Below are 18,662 nucleotides of genomic sequence, written 5' to 3'. Positions count from 1 at the left end.
CCTCTTCCTGTTGAAGAGCTGTCGCCTTTTTCACTAAGATTTGAGTCTCCACGGACCTCCTGGTTCTGGGAGGACTGAAGGGACTGCAGTGGAACTTCGCTGCCTCCTGAGGTCCTTGATTATATCTCAAGGAAGGTGGAAACCTAGGAGTAGCTACAACAAGGCTCTCAACTCAGCCCCAGGGCTTCAATGATAATGATTGCAAAATAGCTTTTCTCAGAATGAAAAGTAACACGATATGTTTTTCTTTCTCCTTTGCTTTTAGCCCAGAAGGCTCTTTCTTGTGGATATATCACTCAAAGTAAGTGCTTTGAATTTAGATGCTCTGGGACTGTTCCCAGGACCACTCCTGCATCTCCTACAGCCCATTCTTACCATGGCTGCTGGCGAGAGGTGCAGGTCAAAAGGTGGAGGGCGGGGATGGGTTCCCAGGGGTCTGGACAGCATGCCTCCGGCCTCCAAACAGCTTTATAGAACCAAGGCTGTTTTTGCCCTTGCTTTTTTCTCATGAAGGGTCACTTTAAGTGGTGTCATTTGGAGAACATTCCCACCTTCCCAATAAGAAGAGTCAGGGTAGATAGTGTCCCTTATATACCCAGTATATGTTGTATAAAGATTCGTGCAAGAAATTTCTCTTGGAGACAAAGGATCATAAAAAGCACTTGGGACTCTGATGACCTAGTGGGTGTATTATCATTATTATTATTATTGGCAGTAAAAACTATGTAAGCCTTCGTTTTTCTGTCTTTGGCTCGACTGCCAGGAACCTCAGAGCAAAGTTGTTCTTAACTGCTTGTACTTTCCTCAGCCTTCATTTCTGATACAGTTTATCCCTTGGCATTAAATCTGAGCTTTTATGCCTACAAATGCCACGGGATCTTGGCAGTTTTCCCAAACCCACTCAGCCAATATTTTAGCTACAAATGAAAATAAAGGTAAAACCTTTCTTCTCCCGAGTTGCTGGGATGACCAAGGTCATGTGAAAATACCTACCTGAATGACGAAGGAGATGTTTCTCTGTTCCCTTTTGTTTGTTGTATTCTTGCCTTTCTTTCCTTGCTGATTGTAACCATACTTTCTTAATTGTAAACCATCTGGAACACTTTCTGAAAGTAGATGAGCTTTTGGACAGATTTATCATGCCTGGTCATGTCTCACCGCTCAGCGGGTTGGACCGAAAGGCTTTATCTCTTGGTTTCCCCTCCCTCCCCACCTCCAGAAGTTCCCTACCTCGGGGAGACTCTTACAGTGAGTGTGCAAACTTCCGCATGTGGGTAGGGAAGGTGGTTTCTGATGACAGGTGTCTTGAGTTTCTGGCTCAGAGACCCTCAGATGTCCTGAGGCTGTGACTGCTGACTTTGTAGCAACCTGAATTCTCCAAGGTCAGCAGAAGAGATTATTCTTGCAAAGGCACACTGGTTTCTTTATGAAGACCACAGCTTGTTATAGTTCATTTCAATTTATTAAGCTCTTTTATGTATGCTATTTCATTTAGTTTTCAAAGATTCCTTCATAATAGGATTATTATTGTTATCGTTATATAGGGTTGGGCAAAAGGTTTAAAGTTGTGAGTACATGGAGCACAGTTTATTCTTGTTATTATTTATTAATTATTGTATTACGTTCCATACAAGCAACTGTAAACCTACTTTTGCCCCGCCCCGTGTTAGCAGTAGTATATGACTTTTCAGAGGAGGAAAGTCAAGAATCAGGGAAGGAAAATATCCTATGATAGCCACACAACTAGTAAGTGGCAGAGCCAAGACCCAGGTTTGTGTATCAGTGCCTGTTGTGCCACCGCCATCATTCTCGTCCTACTCAGCTCCCTGGACGATGAGCTGAGTGCCAGGGCCGGGGGTCACCCCAGGGAGGTGAGGTCAAGGCACGGTCAGGCCCATCCCCTCCCATTCTGCCAGAACAGCTTCACTTCTGCCTGTTTTACCAGCTGGCAGTAAAAAAAAAAATTTTTTTTAATGATTTTCTGTCATAAAAAGAGTTCGGAAAATTCCGAGTTTGGGACAGCCTCATTTTCTAAAAATGTTTTTCATCTTTTCTGTTTCTTAGAAACCCAGAAGTTGGCGACAACGGCGGGCAGAAGGGCTGGTGGTTTCCGAGCTGGTTTAACAATGGGTAAGGCAGTCAGACGGGGGCGGTGCTTTCCACCCGCGGAGCCTGTGCGTGGTCACTCATTGTTCTCGTTTACTGAAATCACCCAAGGTGTCTGCTTCGTGGTTGGAACTAGAATGTGGAAGGTGGTTTGTTTTTGTTTTTTTCCATTTAAGTTGGGGGTGAGTGGGGCTTGGTCTGCAGTTCAGATTACAGAAAAGATTGTTGTAAAATAAAATGGTCTCGTGAGGACTGTTTTAGCAAGTCCCCCACCCCCACCCCCAAAATAATCCGAAGGCCGTTGGGTCATGAAACTGCTAACTGTGCTGACTTGGAAGGATAATAACAAAGATGGGTACTGCGTCTTCTCATCCAAAGTAAAGAACCATTTACTATCATGCACCTGCTCCACCAGGCAGGTGTTCCTTGTCTCCAAACACGTGTTCACTGACTGTCCCGATACTGCCGACCGCCCTCCCTGCCTTACTCAGCTTGCTTTCCCTTTGTACGCAGGACCCACAATTACCAAGAGGAAGAAGAAGACATAGACAAGGAAAAGGAAGACGAAGAAGAGCTTCAGCTCTCGGACTGGTTTAACCCACAGTAAGGATGGGCGTCGCCCACGTGCAGTAACTCCCTGGTTTAGCAGGAGGTGGCAGGGGCTGTGTTAGCAACGGTGCCACTGAGAGCATCCCCGGGTGGGGAGACAGTGTTGTAGCCTCTGTTCGACCTCTAACAACAGATTAGATGAGAAACCGAGAGTCTGGATGTTTTGACTCAAAGGCTGGAGCAATAACACGGTGATTCTGACAGCAGGTGGCCCATGACAGCAGATGAATCACAAAATACTCAGGCGGAAGGGGTCTTACAGGCCACGGCATGTTGTGGAAAGCCCCAGGATCCAGTGTCAGAGCAACAAAATTCTCTCTTGAGATTCATTCAGTTAACTCGTCTGCTAAAAGGCAACGATGATGCAAAAATCTCATAGGACTATGTGTGCATCCATTCAGCAAACCTAAAACACGTGTTTATCAAACACCTACAGTAGGCTAGCTGGTGTCTTTCAAAGTACTGGTCATTATCATTAGTATATTCCGATACTAGCTTAATGGCTTAGCACCAGCTTTTTAAAAAACAGAAAATCAGAGGGTATCTCACGAAGTAAGGATAAGTATTGTTTAGTGGAATTTTTATTTCTGTATGTATATGTGCATGTGCTTGGGTGTGGCGTAAAATGTATTTCCCACTGTGAATCATGGTCAGGTAGCCTGTACTAGACATTGTGTTAGGCAAAGGAGATAGAAGAATTCAATCAATGTGGGTATATTCAAGAAGTTCACAGTCTCGTGGTGGCACTTGCGAAGACTGGTAAGAAGGTATGATGGACCTGTCTTAGAAGGATGTGGTTTGGGGAGTAAGGGGGTAGAAGCTTTCCAGGATGACTATGAAGCCTGAAAGACTGTGTGGGGGTGGGAGGGGTGCCATTGATCAGGCAAGGGCCTGGAGGAGAAGACACAGGTCTAGGAACAGGGGGAGGTGATGAGCTCAGCTAAGGATGTATGTGGATTCCGGTACATGGGGGACATCTAGACAGAGATTCACGGGGTGCCTCTCTTAGTCTGTTTGGGCTGCTAAAACAGAATACCATCGACTGGATGGCTTATAAACAACAAGAAATTTGTCACAGTTCTGGAGGTTGGCAAGTGCAAGATCAAGGCACGAGCAGATTTGGTGTTTCTGGTGAAGACCCACTTCCTAATACATACATGGCCGTCTTCTCACTGTGTCCTCACATGGTGGACAGCGTGAGGGAGCTCTCTGGGATCTCCTTTAGAAGGGAACTAATCCTGTTTATTAGGGCTCCACCCTCATGACCTAATGACCCCAAGACCTCACTTCCAAATACCCCCACAATGGAGATTAGGTTTTAACATAAATTGGGGGTGGGGGGGACAGTCCCGTCTGTTGGCAGGGCCCAACCTTGGCAGAATATATGATGATGGAGGATTGGGAGCTGTCAGAATACAAGTGGCAGTGGGATCTGTGAGCCTGGATGAGGCCACCTAGGCAGAGGAAGAGATCAGAGTTCTGCCTGACATCAGCATTTAAAGGGCTGGTGGAAGAAGAGAAGTCAGAGGAACAGCTATAGAAGTGGCGAAAGGGTGGGAGAGAAGAACATCTATTCCAGTGTGAGGGATCTTGGCCTCTGGAAAGACTGAATATGTTCTGGAAAGCTTTTTTAAAATTGTTTTGGGAAACGGGATCCATGCCAGTGTGGAAGGATAGGAATTTGGGGCCCCCATGTGTCATTTGATCAACTGGACAACAGAGTAGCCATCTGTGAGATGTTAAACCATTACTGGAAATGTCAGAATATGGACACATTGTTGCTTTGATAAGTCCCTTAGCTGTGTGTGGGGAGTGGGGTGAGGGGGTTAAGACCTCCCAAGGAGCAGGGTTGATGAGCCAGAGATGGTCATCAGGCTCCTTTCTAAGGAGGGTGGCACACTTTTACTGTGACACTTGTGCTTTGCTGAATGGGACTTGGGTGGCAGGATCAGGGCTGAGTTGCTGGGGGCGGAGAGGAGGGACAGATGAGTGCCCCGGCTGTCACTCTCCACTCTCCCTATACATGGCTCAGCTTCCCTCGAAAGCAATGATGAGCAGATATTTAAAGAGTATTGGTTGGAAGCAACATCAAATTAAGCCTTTTCAGCGCACCAGAGTGTATTTCTTGCACAAATGATTAGATGAACGACTGAATGAACAACTAAATATATTTCTATAAATGTATCCTTTTCTGCAAACTACCTAAAACATTTCGTCATGTGTTGTGTACACATTTCCACATCAAGCTCTCAGCCTTTATGACACCAGATCCTCGGAATTTTCCTCCTGCTTCCCCATTCTCCCTTCTTGGTCTCCTTGACAAGGGCTTCTCCCTCTTTCCAGCCTTCACATGTTACAGCTTCTGTAGGTTAAGCGCAGTATCCTCATCTCTCTTCTTTATGCGCCATCTTCCAATGTGCTCTCACCATTTCCGGGGTGTTAGATACCAGCCGTGTGCAAATGAGCCCCAGATTTAGATCTTAGGCCAGGCCTGTTCTCTGCCTGCTTGGTGTCTCTGCAGGTCTCACACGATCCCACCCCACCTGGTTCTTCTCATGTCCCATGTCAAGCTCCAGAGTCTGGGACACCTCTCCAACTCAGTCTTCTCCTCCATCCGCCCCTCGTGAACATGTTAATTCTTCCTCCGAAATTCTTCCCATTGTCTTCTGTGCATTTCACAGACACCACCCTTGTTCCTGGGGGCAGCTGCTGCTTGGGAGTTTGGTAAACAATGGGTTGTATGCATGCCACATCTTTGTTGACCTGCCCAGTTCATGGAATTTTAACACTTCCTTGACCCAGCCCTTGGAGAGATACCACAATGTTCCCATAAATAAGTACATAAACTTGAAAAGCTACCAATATCCCATGGAGGTGTGGGTTTTGGTTCTGGAGTCTCTTATCTTGTGGGAAGCCTTTGGCCTATACTGGTGGAACCACACAAACAGACGTAACATGGTGGGTGCCCTGCTTGGAAGGAAGGGTTTTTTTTTTCTGTTGGGGGTTAGTTCTGAGTCTTTTCCAACAGCACCTTTTCTTCCTTTTAGAGTCCCATCTTTATGACCTTGAACACCTCTGGCAGTTGAGAGTGGCAAAAGCTAGCTCTTACACACACGTGGCCTGTCATCTATCACTTCTTTTTTGTGGGGGAAGGGAGGCTTGTGAGTTTTGATGACTAAGATGCCTTCACAGAGACCGCTGTTCATCCAGGAAGCTGACCTCATCCTCTGTCCCCACCCCCCAACCCCTTCCCCCGACTGTCTGCATTTTCAGGCTGTCATCTGGCTTTCTGGTCAAAGGCGCTGACATGTTGGAATTGCCAGTGGAATTTAATAGTTAACAGCTGGGAAAGAGAACATTTTAATTTTTAATTTAACATTAATTTTTAATATTGCTTTTTTTTTTTTCCTGCTCGGAGGAATTTCCCCAGCCAAGTAATGAAAATGAAAACTGGTTTTCTGGCTCAGTCTTTCTAGAAGTTGTGGACTGAGTGGTCAGGCAGCTATGGAGTGTGTAGCGGCTGACCACCTGTCGGGATTGGGAAGGGTGAGGGGTTTCCGTGACTTCTCTGATCTCTGTGCTCAGCACTGGGCCTGGTAAGGAGCTGAAATGGATGTTGGGAGATTAAGTCCCCTGGTCTGGCCCTTTGTATAAATTAAAAGGCTAAAGACAAAGTTCCTTTCTCCTATTCTACCCCCACTTTATTTGTAAAATGGGGGTGACAGTAGCATCCATTTCATAAAGTGGTTATGAAGATTAAAGGAGACAAAATCAAGTACTTAGCCCCTGTGCACCCCAATATCCAGTTTATCCTTTCCCCCTCCTCCTCTTTCTCTTCCTTTTAAAAAATGATATTACCTACTTACCAGACACCCAGCTCATACACAGCTGTATGACTCAGCAGGCTGGGTCAGAACCAGTAAAAGGTCCCCGACAAGCTCAAACCAAGGACTGCAGTGAATGAGGTGACAATACACGGGAGAGTTTAAGTTCAGAAAGGTTGGTTATGGAATTATAAGCCGTGTGTGTGTGTTTGTTTGAAATCCTGTCATTCAATAAAGCTGGGGGTTTTATGTGACCAAAAGCATCACATAGGCTCCTAGAAACAAAGGAAAAAACTCACTGCTCATTTCTCATCCTGCAGTACTTAAAACTACTGAAGTAGCTACGTTGAGTGGCAAAAATGACAGACCTGGGCTTTAACCCCAGCTTCATCAGCAACATAAATGTGCCCATAAGAAGTGCTGGAGGGTGGTGGCTCAGAGCGCAGGCTGCAGAATTAGCCTGTTTGGGTTCAAATCCCAGCTCTGCCCCTTACTATCTGTGTGACCGCAGGCAAGTGATTTAACCTCTCTGTGCTACAGTTTCCGCATTGACAGAATGAGAATCAAAAGAGCAACACCCACGTCTGCCTTGGCTGATGTGGGTCAGTGGGTTGAGCGCCCGCCTGCGAACTGAAGGGTCACCAGTTCAGTTCTCAGTCAGGGCACATGCCTGGGTTGCCGGCCACGTCCCTGGTTGGGGGCGTGCGAGAGGCAACCACACGTTGATGTTTCTCTCTCTCTCTTTCTCCTCCCTTCCCTTCTCTCTGAAAATAAATAAATAAAATCTTTAAAAAAGATAGAGCACCCACCTCTGAAGGGTGAAGCCCCTAGCATAGTGCCTGGTCCCACAGGAGGTACACAGTGTGTGTTAGTTACCGTCATCAGTGGCCAGCTGTGTGGCCTTGGACAAGTAAACAATCCTTTCTGAGCATTGATTTTCTTACCTGTACAACGGACATAATATGTGACAGGCGTGTGGCAGGGACCAAAAGGAAAAGTGTATGTGAAGTTGCCTGGCAGAGGTTGGTGCACCTCTGAAGGAGCTGTCCTCCATGTGGTCGGCACGTCTGGGTGTGAGGGCAGAGCTGAATCCCAGCTGGAGATTCCAGACAAGATAGCAAGGGTCAGGAGAGCAACCTGAGAGTGTTGCCCGTCCCTGGTGGCGATTCCATCTGTGCAGGTGGCAGGAGGAAGCAGGCCAGAAGCAGGGCACACAGCTGGGAGGGTGGGCAGAGTTAGCTCAAGAACGAGGGAGGGGCCGGAGGTCTGAGGGCAAGTCTCCTGGGGCTCCTTCTCACCCTGGGGCTGAGGCCGGGCACGGTGGGGTTGACCCAGCTTGCCCTCCACCCGTGTGTGATCGGGGGAAGCTCTCACTGGCCTGACCTGCGTGTCCTGTGTGCTGACACCTCCTCGCCAGCCTCTCCAGGGCCACAGGCGCAGACCCAGCAGGGACCTGACTATGGGGATCACCAGGACCTTGCCCCCAACACTGTCCTCCCTGCAGTGGATAAAGTACAAGCAAATGCCTAGCAGGGACCAGGCCTTTGCGGGCTGGGGTTTAGATCTAAATGACTGTGTTTCAGTCTCTGCTCCCCAACGGGGGAAATGCAGCCACTTCCTGAGCAGAACGGGGTCAGAACTAGTCTCCACTAGCCCGTCTGGGCCAAGTTACACCCTCGTGCTGGGCCCCAGCTGCTGCTCAGCTTTTCTGCCTTACCCTTTACAGTTCGTTGTAGCTCTTACGTTGCTTCCTGTGTTTGTGTTGGCTTTGCCAAGTTCCTTTCAAGTGTTCTGAGTGCAGAAAACATGCTTTCCCCTCTCCCCTTTGTGCTTCTAGTGAAGAGGCCCCGTGGTCTGAGGAGGGGTCGGTGCCAGGGTGTTCCAGCCTCAACTCTGCGGCCTCTGTTGAGTCCCTACTTTTCTGGGGGACTCTATCTCCTTGTTTGTGTAAAGTAAATGAAAACACCAGAATCCCCTCGTCTGGGGCCCTTTTTGGCCTCTAACCAGGTTCTTACTCAGAAATCCTTTCCTGGTAAAAGGCAAATTGAAACGGTTTTCTCTCTTTCAGCTCAGTGTCACTCTCATTCCCGTGTCAAGGACCAGGACCTTCTTAAGCCCTGGGGACACCCACGGGGATAAATAACACTCAGGGTTGCCACTGGCAGTTTAGGAAACAGCCGAGGAGATAGGAGAGGGGATGAAATTGGAAGAAGAGAACAAGGAGAGCAGGACAAAGGAAAGAGGGCATGAGATATACAAGTGGGATCCTGATAAAGGCCCCCAAGACAGCCCCCTGAGGCCCCGAGGCCTCCTGTCCTGCTGCCGGAGCGTGCTGCCCCCGAAATGTCGTATGACCCAGCCAACTGTTTGGCATTAAGCTGCAGTCAGGATTCAGGGACAGTAACTGCAAATCCTAGCTGACCCCAAGTTTTCCACAGGCTCTGCCCCACCTTAGCAAAGCTGTCCCCACTTACAGGGCTCTGTGTTTTGTCACCAGGAAGCGGCCGGAGGTGGTGACAGTGACTGGATGGAAGGCGCCGATTGTGTGGGAAGGCACTTACAACAGAGCCATCTTAGAAAATTACTATGGCAAACAGAAAATTACCGTGGGCTTGACGGTTTTTGCAATCGGAAGGTAAGTGTCATTATTAACATTGACCTTGACCTCTTGTTCCAGCTGTCCGATGTTTGTGAGGGTCCCCCTGGGCTAATGGACGCTGTTCATGACTTGTCTGAATTATGAGATAGGAGAATGTTGTAATGGGACCATTGTAGGCTCACTGTTGCTGAGGCCCCCAAAACATGAAGATAAAATAATAGTCAGTGAGTCCACTCCTTCCCACCTCCAAGGGAGGGCCTCAGCTTACAGGTAAAAATATCTGCTATACCCACGGAGCTCCGGAGACCACCGCTCACCCATAACCACCTCCACCCTGACCCCCCTGGCTTTCTCTGGAAATTTCCAAAAATGCCAGCGGTTAGACAGCCCAAATGTGCATCATTCTTTCTCCTGTACTCTCAAGACCAGGACCAAGGACAGGAGGACTTATAGCACGTCCTCGGGCCAGAGTGACCTAAGTATGGTGGTTTCCATGTCGGAGCATGGCTGACCACTCTTCCATGGGTCCCCAGGTTCCTCCCTCTCTGGCTGGCCAGGACTTCCTCTCCCAGAGGTTGGATAAGTTCCTCTTTCAGCTTCCATTTCCTTGTTTAGCATGTTTCTCCCCGAGCTGCAATCCTTCTTTCTTGAAATCAGTAGTTTGTATATAACACATTTTGCTCTTTTGGAGAATGATGTTTTTCTAAAACAAATGCAAAAGTTCAGTTTTCCATTCCTTCTCCCTGCTTCTTCCCTGCCCTCATCCTGACCTTTCCATCTGTACCTTTTCTGAAAGCCACGTGGAAAGTTGACCTCTTTGCCTTGTACAAAGAAGTTGAAGGCCCAGGTTGATCTGAGCTTGAACTCTGCCCACCGTAGGGCCTAAAGGAGAGCTCTGTCTACACCCAGTAGTTCTGCTAAGTCCTTCCCCACCCCAGAGCTCAGAAGCCATTGCTGGCACCACACTGATTAAGTCCTAAAGTCATGGACTGCGCTGATCCCAGGGACCTAGGTAGCAATTCTTAATAGAAAAGGGTAACCCTGGAGTTTTTGACATTTTTCCTGGGAGAATCTGTATTGTGTTAGGAGTCGGGAGCCAGTGCTCACTCAGCTCATCTAATCCTTTGCTGCGAGAGGGGACAAGCCAGCCACAATGCAGACTGATTTGATCCTGATGTTTCCAAAAAGAATAGAACGTTGCCCATTGTCTGCAATGCCTTCAGTCAGCAATTGTGTCGATGAAAGAAACGTCCAAACCTATAAAGAATTTTTACAGGGATTTATTTGACCCAAACTGGCAACAGTTGCCAGGAAGCAAGACTTCAGATGCTCTGGAGAATGACAGTTTTGCAATTCTTGGATGCATTTGACATTAACCAGGGAACATAAGAAAGTTTACAGGGAGGTGGAAGAAGGCAAGGTACCGGAAAGTTAACAAGATTATGCGCTCTTGAGGGTGGTACTCTTGTATCAAAGTATGTTAACCTAGAAGCACAGAAACAATGGACAGGGCTGGCTTAAGTAACAAAGAAACCTTTTACTAAAGAAGCTATATGCCTGGGGCATGACTACCCACCATGACCTATCCAGTTAGGAATCTATGATCAGATCACCTTGTTTACATGCTGTAGAACCCCCTTTTTTGTCCACACTTGCAACTCTGCAGAACTAAAGGATAAGTGGCATATCGTGGTGAAAGCCCTTTGCTCTGCACTCTTGAGTCAGGAGAGGACTGTATTCATCAGCAATAAATCCTCACAAGAGTGGATTTGGACTTGTAGGAGGTGTAACATTTGGCTTATTTTCAGATAACAATGTAACCTCAGTGCTTTAATCTCTAAACAATGTTAAACCACACAGTGACTCACTTCCCCCCCTAGGATGGTCTCCCAGCTTCAAGGCACTATAGATTTATCTTAAAGGTGCAGCGCACCAAAGAATTTCCTGGCCATCAGCCACAGAGCTATATTGAAGTCCTTCTTTATAGTGCTCAGATATATGCTCTCCATTTAAAGACTCAATACTGTAAACTCTTAGGTTTCCAGAGGCCGCCATTAAAAACACCTTTAATTAGGTAGCAAAGAAAGGGAACCCAAGCAGCAACCGAACTGAAAAGTGCCGGTTATTACTACTCACAAGACATGATGATTGGCCGGTACTATGTTAGCCCATTAAATTCAGTACACATTCACTGATCTTGAATCCGGGGTTTGCATGATTTGGGTTAATCCCTCTTTCTAATCCTTCCTCTTCTCTCTGATCTCCATGGTTTCACAAGAGAGTGTGTAGCTTGGGTTACAAAGGCATCCACATAATATTTTTTTTGAATAAGTAGACAAATAGCTAAAAAACCACTACATACCTATCACTATGGCCAAAATCCCCAAACACTGACAGCACCAAATGCTGGGAAGTAACAGGAATTCTTATTCATTGCCTGTGGGACTGCAAATGGCACAGCAACTTTGGAAGACAGCTTGCAGGTTCTTACAAAACTAAATACACTTTTACCATGTGGACCAGCAATTGTGTTCCTTGGTATTTACCCAAAGGAGTTGAAAACTATGTCCACATAAAAACCTGCATGCAAATATTTATACCAGCTTTATTCATAATTGCCAAAAGTTGGAGGCAGCCAAGATGTCCTTCAGTAGGTGAATGGATAAATAAACTGGTATATCCAGACAGGGAAATAGTATCAGTATTACCAATACTGTAAAAAGGGATGAGCTACCAAGCCATGAAAAGCCATGGAGGAACCTTAAATGCATATACTAAGTGAAAGAAGCCAATCTGAAAAGGCTACTTACTGTATAATTCTATACTGTGACATTCTGGAAAAGGCAAAACTATGGTGACAGTAAAAAGATCAGTAGTTGCCAGGAGCTGGGGTAGGGGAATGGATGAATAGGTGGAACACGTGGTTTGGGGGGGCAATGAAAATATTCTGTATAATACCATATACATAATGATAGATACATTGTTATACGTCTGTCCAAACCCATGGAATGTACAACACCGAGAGTGAACGCTAGTGTAAACTATGGACTTGGGGTGATAATGATGTGTCGATGTAGGTACGTTGATTGCAACATGTGTACATCCTGGTGCTGAATGCTGGAAGTGGAGGAGGATGTGGGAGGGAGGGCGAACCAGGGGAATATATGGGAATTTTGTGCTTTAGGTTCAATTTTTCTGTGAACCTAAAAATGGTGTAAAAAATAAAGAAAATTAGTTAAAGTAAGGCTAAATCAGGGGTGGTTTGCTTTGGTATGTAGATGGGTCTAATAATGGTGGTGCTTGGACAATGGATTGGAGTTTTGGGTGACCAGTGGGAGGCTCACAGTGTGAATCTATAATATAGAAGGATATCCATGTCCCTTAACTCATTCTCTGAGTCCCAGAGTGGCGATGGTTAGGCTTAATGCATCCTCAGAGGACCCAAGAGTGACATCAAGGTTGCATCTGGTTGGGTAGTAGCAACATTGGGGTATCGGTTGGGGTTTTTGAAGGAGGCTCAAGAACTAGTGCCCCCCGATGTTAGTCAAAAGGTATAAACTTCCAGTTATAAGATGAGTGAGTTTTGGGGATCTAATGTATGGCATAGTGATTACAATTAATGATACTGTATTATGTATACTTGAAAGTTGCTAAGAAAGTAGATCTTAAATACTCTCACCACAAAAAGAAATGGTAATTATGTGGCAAGTGAAGGTGTTAGCTAACACCATGGTGGTAATCATTTCACAAAATATGAGTGTAGCAAATCAATACTTTGTATACTTTAAACTTACACAATGTTATACATCGATTATATACCAATAGAGCTGGAGAGAGAAAAGGAACTTGCACCCCCTTTGCCTGCCCAAGGGCTAAGTAAGGCAGATGATAATAAAGATCATCTTCATTACAGTTGAAGCTTGTACTGGAGAACGGGGCTTATATCTGCAGGCCCTAGGCCTCCCTACATTGAACCACAGAGCAAGAAAGGCTGAGGGACCTGGGCAGCTACAGCACTAGTAACTTCAGGGCTCTGGACAAGTGAGTAGGGCCTGTACCACTCAACGTGGTAAGGCCCAGAGCACACATACTATCTCCAATTGGTCAGCTTCTAAGAGCGAGAGCAGGGGAGGAGGGGTCAGGGCTATTCAGGACAGACGCCTTTCCAAAATTGGTAGTCGGATAAGTCACTTGGCCTCCCCAAGGCAGTGTGACTGAACAGTAGAAGGCAGTCAGGAATGTTACATCTGGAATGAGGAAAAACTCCTGAACTTCCAAATACAAGTAAAATGATTAGAATAGCACATGGTCTCTTACAGAGTCCCGGAGATTACATTTGTCCCGTTCTTCTTTGTTTCAGATACATTGAGCATTACTTGGAGGAGTTCTTAACATCTGCTAATAAGCACTTCATGGTTGGCCAGAGAGTCATATTTTACATCATGATGGATGATGTCTCCAGGTTGCCTTTGATACAGCTGGGTCCTCTGCGTTCCTTCAAAGTGTTTGAGGTCAAGTCTGAGAAGAGGTGGCAGGACATCAGCATGATGCGCATGAAGACCATTGCGGAGCACATTGCGGACCACATCCAGCATGAGGTCGACTTCCTCTTCTGCATGGACGTGGACCAGGTCTTCCAAGACACCTTTGGGGTGGAGACCCTCGGCCAGTCAGTGGCTCAGCTACAGGCCTGGTTCTATAAGGCAGATCCTGATGAGTTTACTTATGAGAGGCGGAGAGAGTCCTCAGCATTCATTCCTTACGGCCAGGGGGATTTCTACTATCATGCAGCCATTTTTGGAGGAACGCCCATTCAGGTCCTAAACATCACCCAGGAGTGCTTCAAGGGAATCCTCCACGACAAGAAAAATGACATAGAAGCCAAGTGGCATGATGAAAGCCACCTAAACAAGTATTTTCTTCTCAACAAACCCACTAAAATCTTATCCCCAGAATATTGCTGGGATTATCATATAGGCCTGCCTTCAGATATTAAGACTGTCAAGATATCTTGGCAGACAAAAGAATATAATTTGGTTAGAAATAATATCTGACTTTAAATTGTGTCAGTGGGCTTCTGAATTTGAGAGAGTATTCTGGCTACTTCCTCAGAAAAGTAACACTTAATTTTAACTTAAAAAAAAAAAAAATACTAACAAGACACCAACCCAGCAAGTGTATACCATTCCTCCTTGTAACTTTGAGGCTTGTAATGCAGGAGAATGAACCTGTGGTAATCAGATGTAAATTCCCAATGATTTCTCACCTATTCTGGGTTTGGGGGAAATACTATTAGTTGAACTAAAAAAAATTGTCACAGGCAAAGAAAAAGCCAGAAACACTCTACATGTGCCAGGTAGCGTACTGTAGAAAAGGGTGCTGAGTCTAAAGCGACGTAGGTTGCTTTGCAGCAGGAGAACTCTAAGTGAGGACACTGTCCACGTGGCATTCCTCAGGTGGTTTCATGCCGTTTGTCGTCCGTGTCCTTTTCTCAGAATGTTTGGCTTCTGTGCAAAGGATTGGCCAAGATTCCCAGCGGTTATCATGCCGGTGACTGTTGGGAGTCACAGGGAATCTGAAGGAAGTGAAAACAGAGCCTCAAAGAGAGTTTGCCATAAACTAGCACAGAGGATGGAAAGAGAAGGGGCTGATCACTGTGGGGCGGGGCCCCCTCAGAGGAGCCCCGGACACGGGGTGGGCACCTAAGTGCAGCACTGCATGGAGCCAGGCACTGAGTGGGTGGGGGGCAGTGTGGATGGTCTCCGCCTCCTCGATCCCACGACAACTAGAGCAGAGGGGACTTGCATGGAAGATGCTTCTTGTTTGCCCAAGTCACATATAGTCTGCCGGGTTCTGCAACTTGTGTCTTCAGGTTCTTGGCAAGACGTGGAGGGTGTCAGAGAAGACAAAGGCCCACAGTGGACTGAAGAGGCTTGCAAGGCATTACATTTTTCCAGACTTGGGCTTTATGACAATCAGTCATTAGCAAATCCTGCTGCCACCTGCTGTGCCCTGCAGGGTCCCTCCGCCTATCATGCCCCACTTGGAGGGCTGACATCAGGAGTGGATTGGAGGAGAAGCCCTCTCATCAAGTAACCTCATTTTCCCCTGCGCTGCTGAGGTGTAACAACAACCAGACACGTTTAATAAAATGGTTAATTGCTTTTATATCAAAATCAGAGGGGATGGCAGCAAGAGAGACCCATTCCTCACGATTGAACAGCTTACCATTCAATTCCCTTCTCTAAGAGAAGTTATGAAACCCTACATATTATTTAAAGTTAATTCAATATAAAGGAAGTTAGGAAGCAACGTCTGCATATTTATATTTTGCTTGTGTTCCAGTTTATGTCATTTGTTTCCATTTTTAAGTGACTTATTTTGCATTGGCTTGATGTTCAGCACAGTGGGCTTCTCTGATAAAATGAAACCTACGTTTTGTCTGCCGTGTCACTGTGCCTCCTCCTCTTCACTTCTTGCCAAACATATCACAGGCAACAAAACAAAACAAAAAATCCTGAAGTGGACTTTGTAAAAGAAAAAGGAAATCACACATCAGTTAGGACTTTTGTTTTTCTGTAACTCAAGTTTTCTGGAATACATTCTGAAGGAGGAAATGTTAATAGGTTTAAGTCCTGAACCAAAGAAATTATCCTGAATGATTAAAGAGCTGATGTTTACTTTTGAGGGACTCTTGAATTTTTTTATTCATTTAAATTGAAATCCCAAATGGACAAACTCAAGATCTCACGAATAGCCCTGGCTGGTGTGGGTCAGTTGGTTGGGCATCATCCCGCAAACCGAAAGATCGCCGGTTGAGTTCCCAGTCAGGGCACATGCCTAGGTTGCAGATTTGTCCCTGGTCTGGGCAGGTACAGAAGGCAACCAATGGATGTTTCTCACATCGATGTTTCTCTCCCTCTCTCCCACCCTTCCCCTCTCTCTTAAAAAAAAAGGGGGGGGGATCTCATGAATAATTAAACATTAAAAGAAAATAGAATTCCTGATTTATAATTGAATAAATTATTTTCTCAGTATACTCTGGTCTGGTCATGGGTTGTGCATTTTCTCCCAAAGATGTTTAGAATTGTCAATCACAGAATTTTAGATTCTTAGACTCCAAAAAGCCCTCATGTCCCTCTAAAAATGTGTTTGCTATTGCAAAAATAGAACACGGTTGAGATTTGCAGACTTTTAAAACAAATGCTCATAAAAAACTTTCCAAAGTGACATGCTGAAATAATTAATTAACTGCCAGTGGAAGACCCCGTAGAAAATGGCTTGATTCTGAAACCCAGGATGGGCACGAGGGCAAAGGGAGAAAACAATGCCTTAACTATATCTGGGCTTATTAGTCCTGACCTCTGGGGGATACATCTGGCCAAGGAAGCCTGGGGAAAGGCTGGATTTCCAGCAGTCTGGGCATGTGTGTTTGTAATAAAAAGATTAAGTGTCACCGGCTGATGGAGCATGTATGGTACATTGGATCTACAACAGGTCATTATGCCTTCATAGTAGAGGATTATTCCCCTTTTTACAGATGAGCAGGTGAGGTTCAGAAAGGTTAAGCCACCCAGCTGGGAAGTGTTGAGCTGAAGCTGAAATCAGACTCTGACAAGGATAAATGTGTTGACACCATAAATACACAAAGGACCACAAGATAAATGCAACTTTAAAGAAGACTCCTGTAAAGGGCCATCTCTGCCATAAGTATATTTTAAAAACTAGGTAGGTTACCTGCCTATACCATTTCCCACTCTTTATGCACTAAACCTGCGCCAAATGCATTAAATTAGTTAAAACGGATGTTGCGAACAAAAGGATACATGTTCGCTCCGACCTTTACATAGTGCATGCAGGGCTGATATAAGCCCTTGGGACATATGAGCTGTGCTGCCAAGGCAGCGCCTTAGAGGGTGTGACTGGGCAGAAGGGCGGGTAGAAGGGACAGCCATGCCTCCTCCCACTCCATCTCTGATGTGGGGGTCACAGGCAGCTGGAAGGGGAGAAGCTTCTTTAAGGTTAGAAGGGTTTGACTTCTCTTCCTTCTTGGAATGACTCATCTTTGATATCTCCCAGCCCAAGTCACCATGTGGTTTACTAATGAGGGAACCACGGCTATGGCAATACTTAGTTACAAGTATTTATGTACAAGTACCTTATGTGAGTTGATAGACATGATCGCACAAGTGTGAAACCATAGAAAGCATAATTGCATAATATACAATGCATACGTTTTAGGAGAGAAAAGGAGGGTTAAGTAGGAACCCACTGGCCAAAAGCTCAAATCTGAATGGATGCAGAACTAGGATTCAAACCCAGGACTGTGACTCGAAATCCTTTACTCTTTCCACAGCCCCAGCCTGCTTCCCTCACTCTTTCCCTCTCTCTCACACACACACCATCTTGTTTTTGAAATTTGAGGACACAAGGAATCCCCATCAAAAGCCCTCAATTCCTTTATGAGGGATTAAAGAATTCAGCAGACTGACAACTGCAGGAGCGGGATGTGCATGTAAACGCATCCCAGAGGCAGGTTGGAGAAGCGGTCAGGCCGCGGGGCTGTTGCGGGGGCTAAGGGTGTGTGTGTGAGGGATGTCTGGAGGTGTGGAAAGAGCCTCGGAGACGCCGACTTGGGAGCTGAGTTTGGAAAGAGAAGGGGGTCACTGTGAGGAGTAGAGCCGCAGTGAGACGTCAGAGTGGGGAGCAGCGCAGGTAAAGCACAGAGGGCTGTGATGAGATGTGGAGACCCCCACAAATGGCGCTGGGGCCTTGGGACTGAATGCAGACACCTGGCAGAGCCTGCGGGAAAAGCAGCGCTGACTTGGGGAGCACTGTGGTGGGTTGAGGACTCCACACTCACCCAGCATCTGTGCCTCCCCCGCTTCCAGCAAGGCTTGGTCTCCTTTACGGAGTCTGCGTGAGTTCTACGGAAACGGGTGCCCTGGCTGGAGCGAGTGAGCCAGGCTAAGCGAATCGGCACCTCTCCTTCGGGGCTATGATGGACCTGTGGCGGGCAGGGCACCCTAAGCGAGTCCAATCACCGTGAATCTCTGGTCCTCGGGGAATGAAGCATGTAACGCTGGAACTGCTAACACCTCTGGTGACCATAAGGGAGGTCAGTATCAGGCTGAAACTGACAGTAAGATTGGAAGAGCAGGGAAACCCAAGGAAACTCAGTCCTTGAGGACAACCCTTGAGCCGCTGGCTGCAGCCTTACCTACAGCCCGCACTGCCTGTGGGCTTTTCAAATGTGTGAGCCGATGAAGTTCCATCATCGTTGAAGTGAGTTGGAATCGGGCTTTCTCTTACAACTGAAAATATCCCCTCGGATCCCTTCTCGAATAATTAGTTCTTTCTAGGCAGGGCTGTTGTCTGCCTTGGCATCACTCCAGCACCTATGATGTCACCTACGTCAGAGGCACTGCTTAACAAGTGTCTACAAGACGAATGAATGAGTGAATGAATGAATCATCACATCACTTCCATCATGCCTCATAAGAAGTGCTTTATTAATTAAAATT

General features: G+C 46.4%; 1 protein-coding gene across 4 annotated transcripts in view; it reads left to right on the top strand.

Moving 5' to 3' along the window:
- GGTA1 (glycoprotein alpha-galactosyltransferase 1 (inactive)) overlaps positions 1 to 14,597 on the top strand; it is a 54,215-nt gene extending 39,618 nt beyond the window's left edge. For all 4 annotated transcript variants that reach the window (XM_090274666.1, XM_090274664.1, XM_090274662.1 and 1 more), the window contains 5 exons: positions 266 to 301; positions 2,065 to 2,130; positions 2,620 to 2,709; positions 9,037 to 9,174; positions 13,499 to 14,597. In XM_090274666.1, coding sequence (XP_090130792.1) covers positions 266 to 301; positions 2,065 to 2,130; positions 2,620 to 2,709; positions 9,037 to 9,174; positions 13,499 to 14,192 — 1,024 coding nt within the window. In that variant the 3' untranslated portion in view covers positions 14,193 to 14,597. The remainder of the gene's footprint in view (positions 1 to 265; positions 302 to 2,064; positions 2,131 to 2,619; positions 2,710 to 9,036; positions 9,175 to 13,498) is intronic.
- Positions 14,598 to 18,662: the final 4,065 nt, after the last annotated feature.

This window comes from Furipterus horrens, unplaced genomic scaffold (assembly GCF_987537825.1).
Source record: "Furipterus horrens unplaced genomic scaffold, mFurHor1.1.pri manual_scaffold_4, whole genome shotgun sequence".
NCBI lineage: Eukaryota > Metazoa > Chordata > Mammalia > Chiroptera > Furipteridae > Furipterus > Furipterus horrens.
Note: the sequence above shows the minus strand (reverse complement) of the source record. Positions and strands in the feature narration are given on the sequence as shown.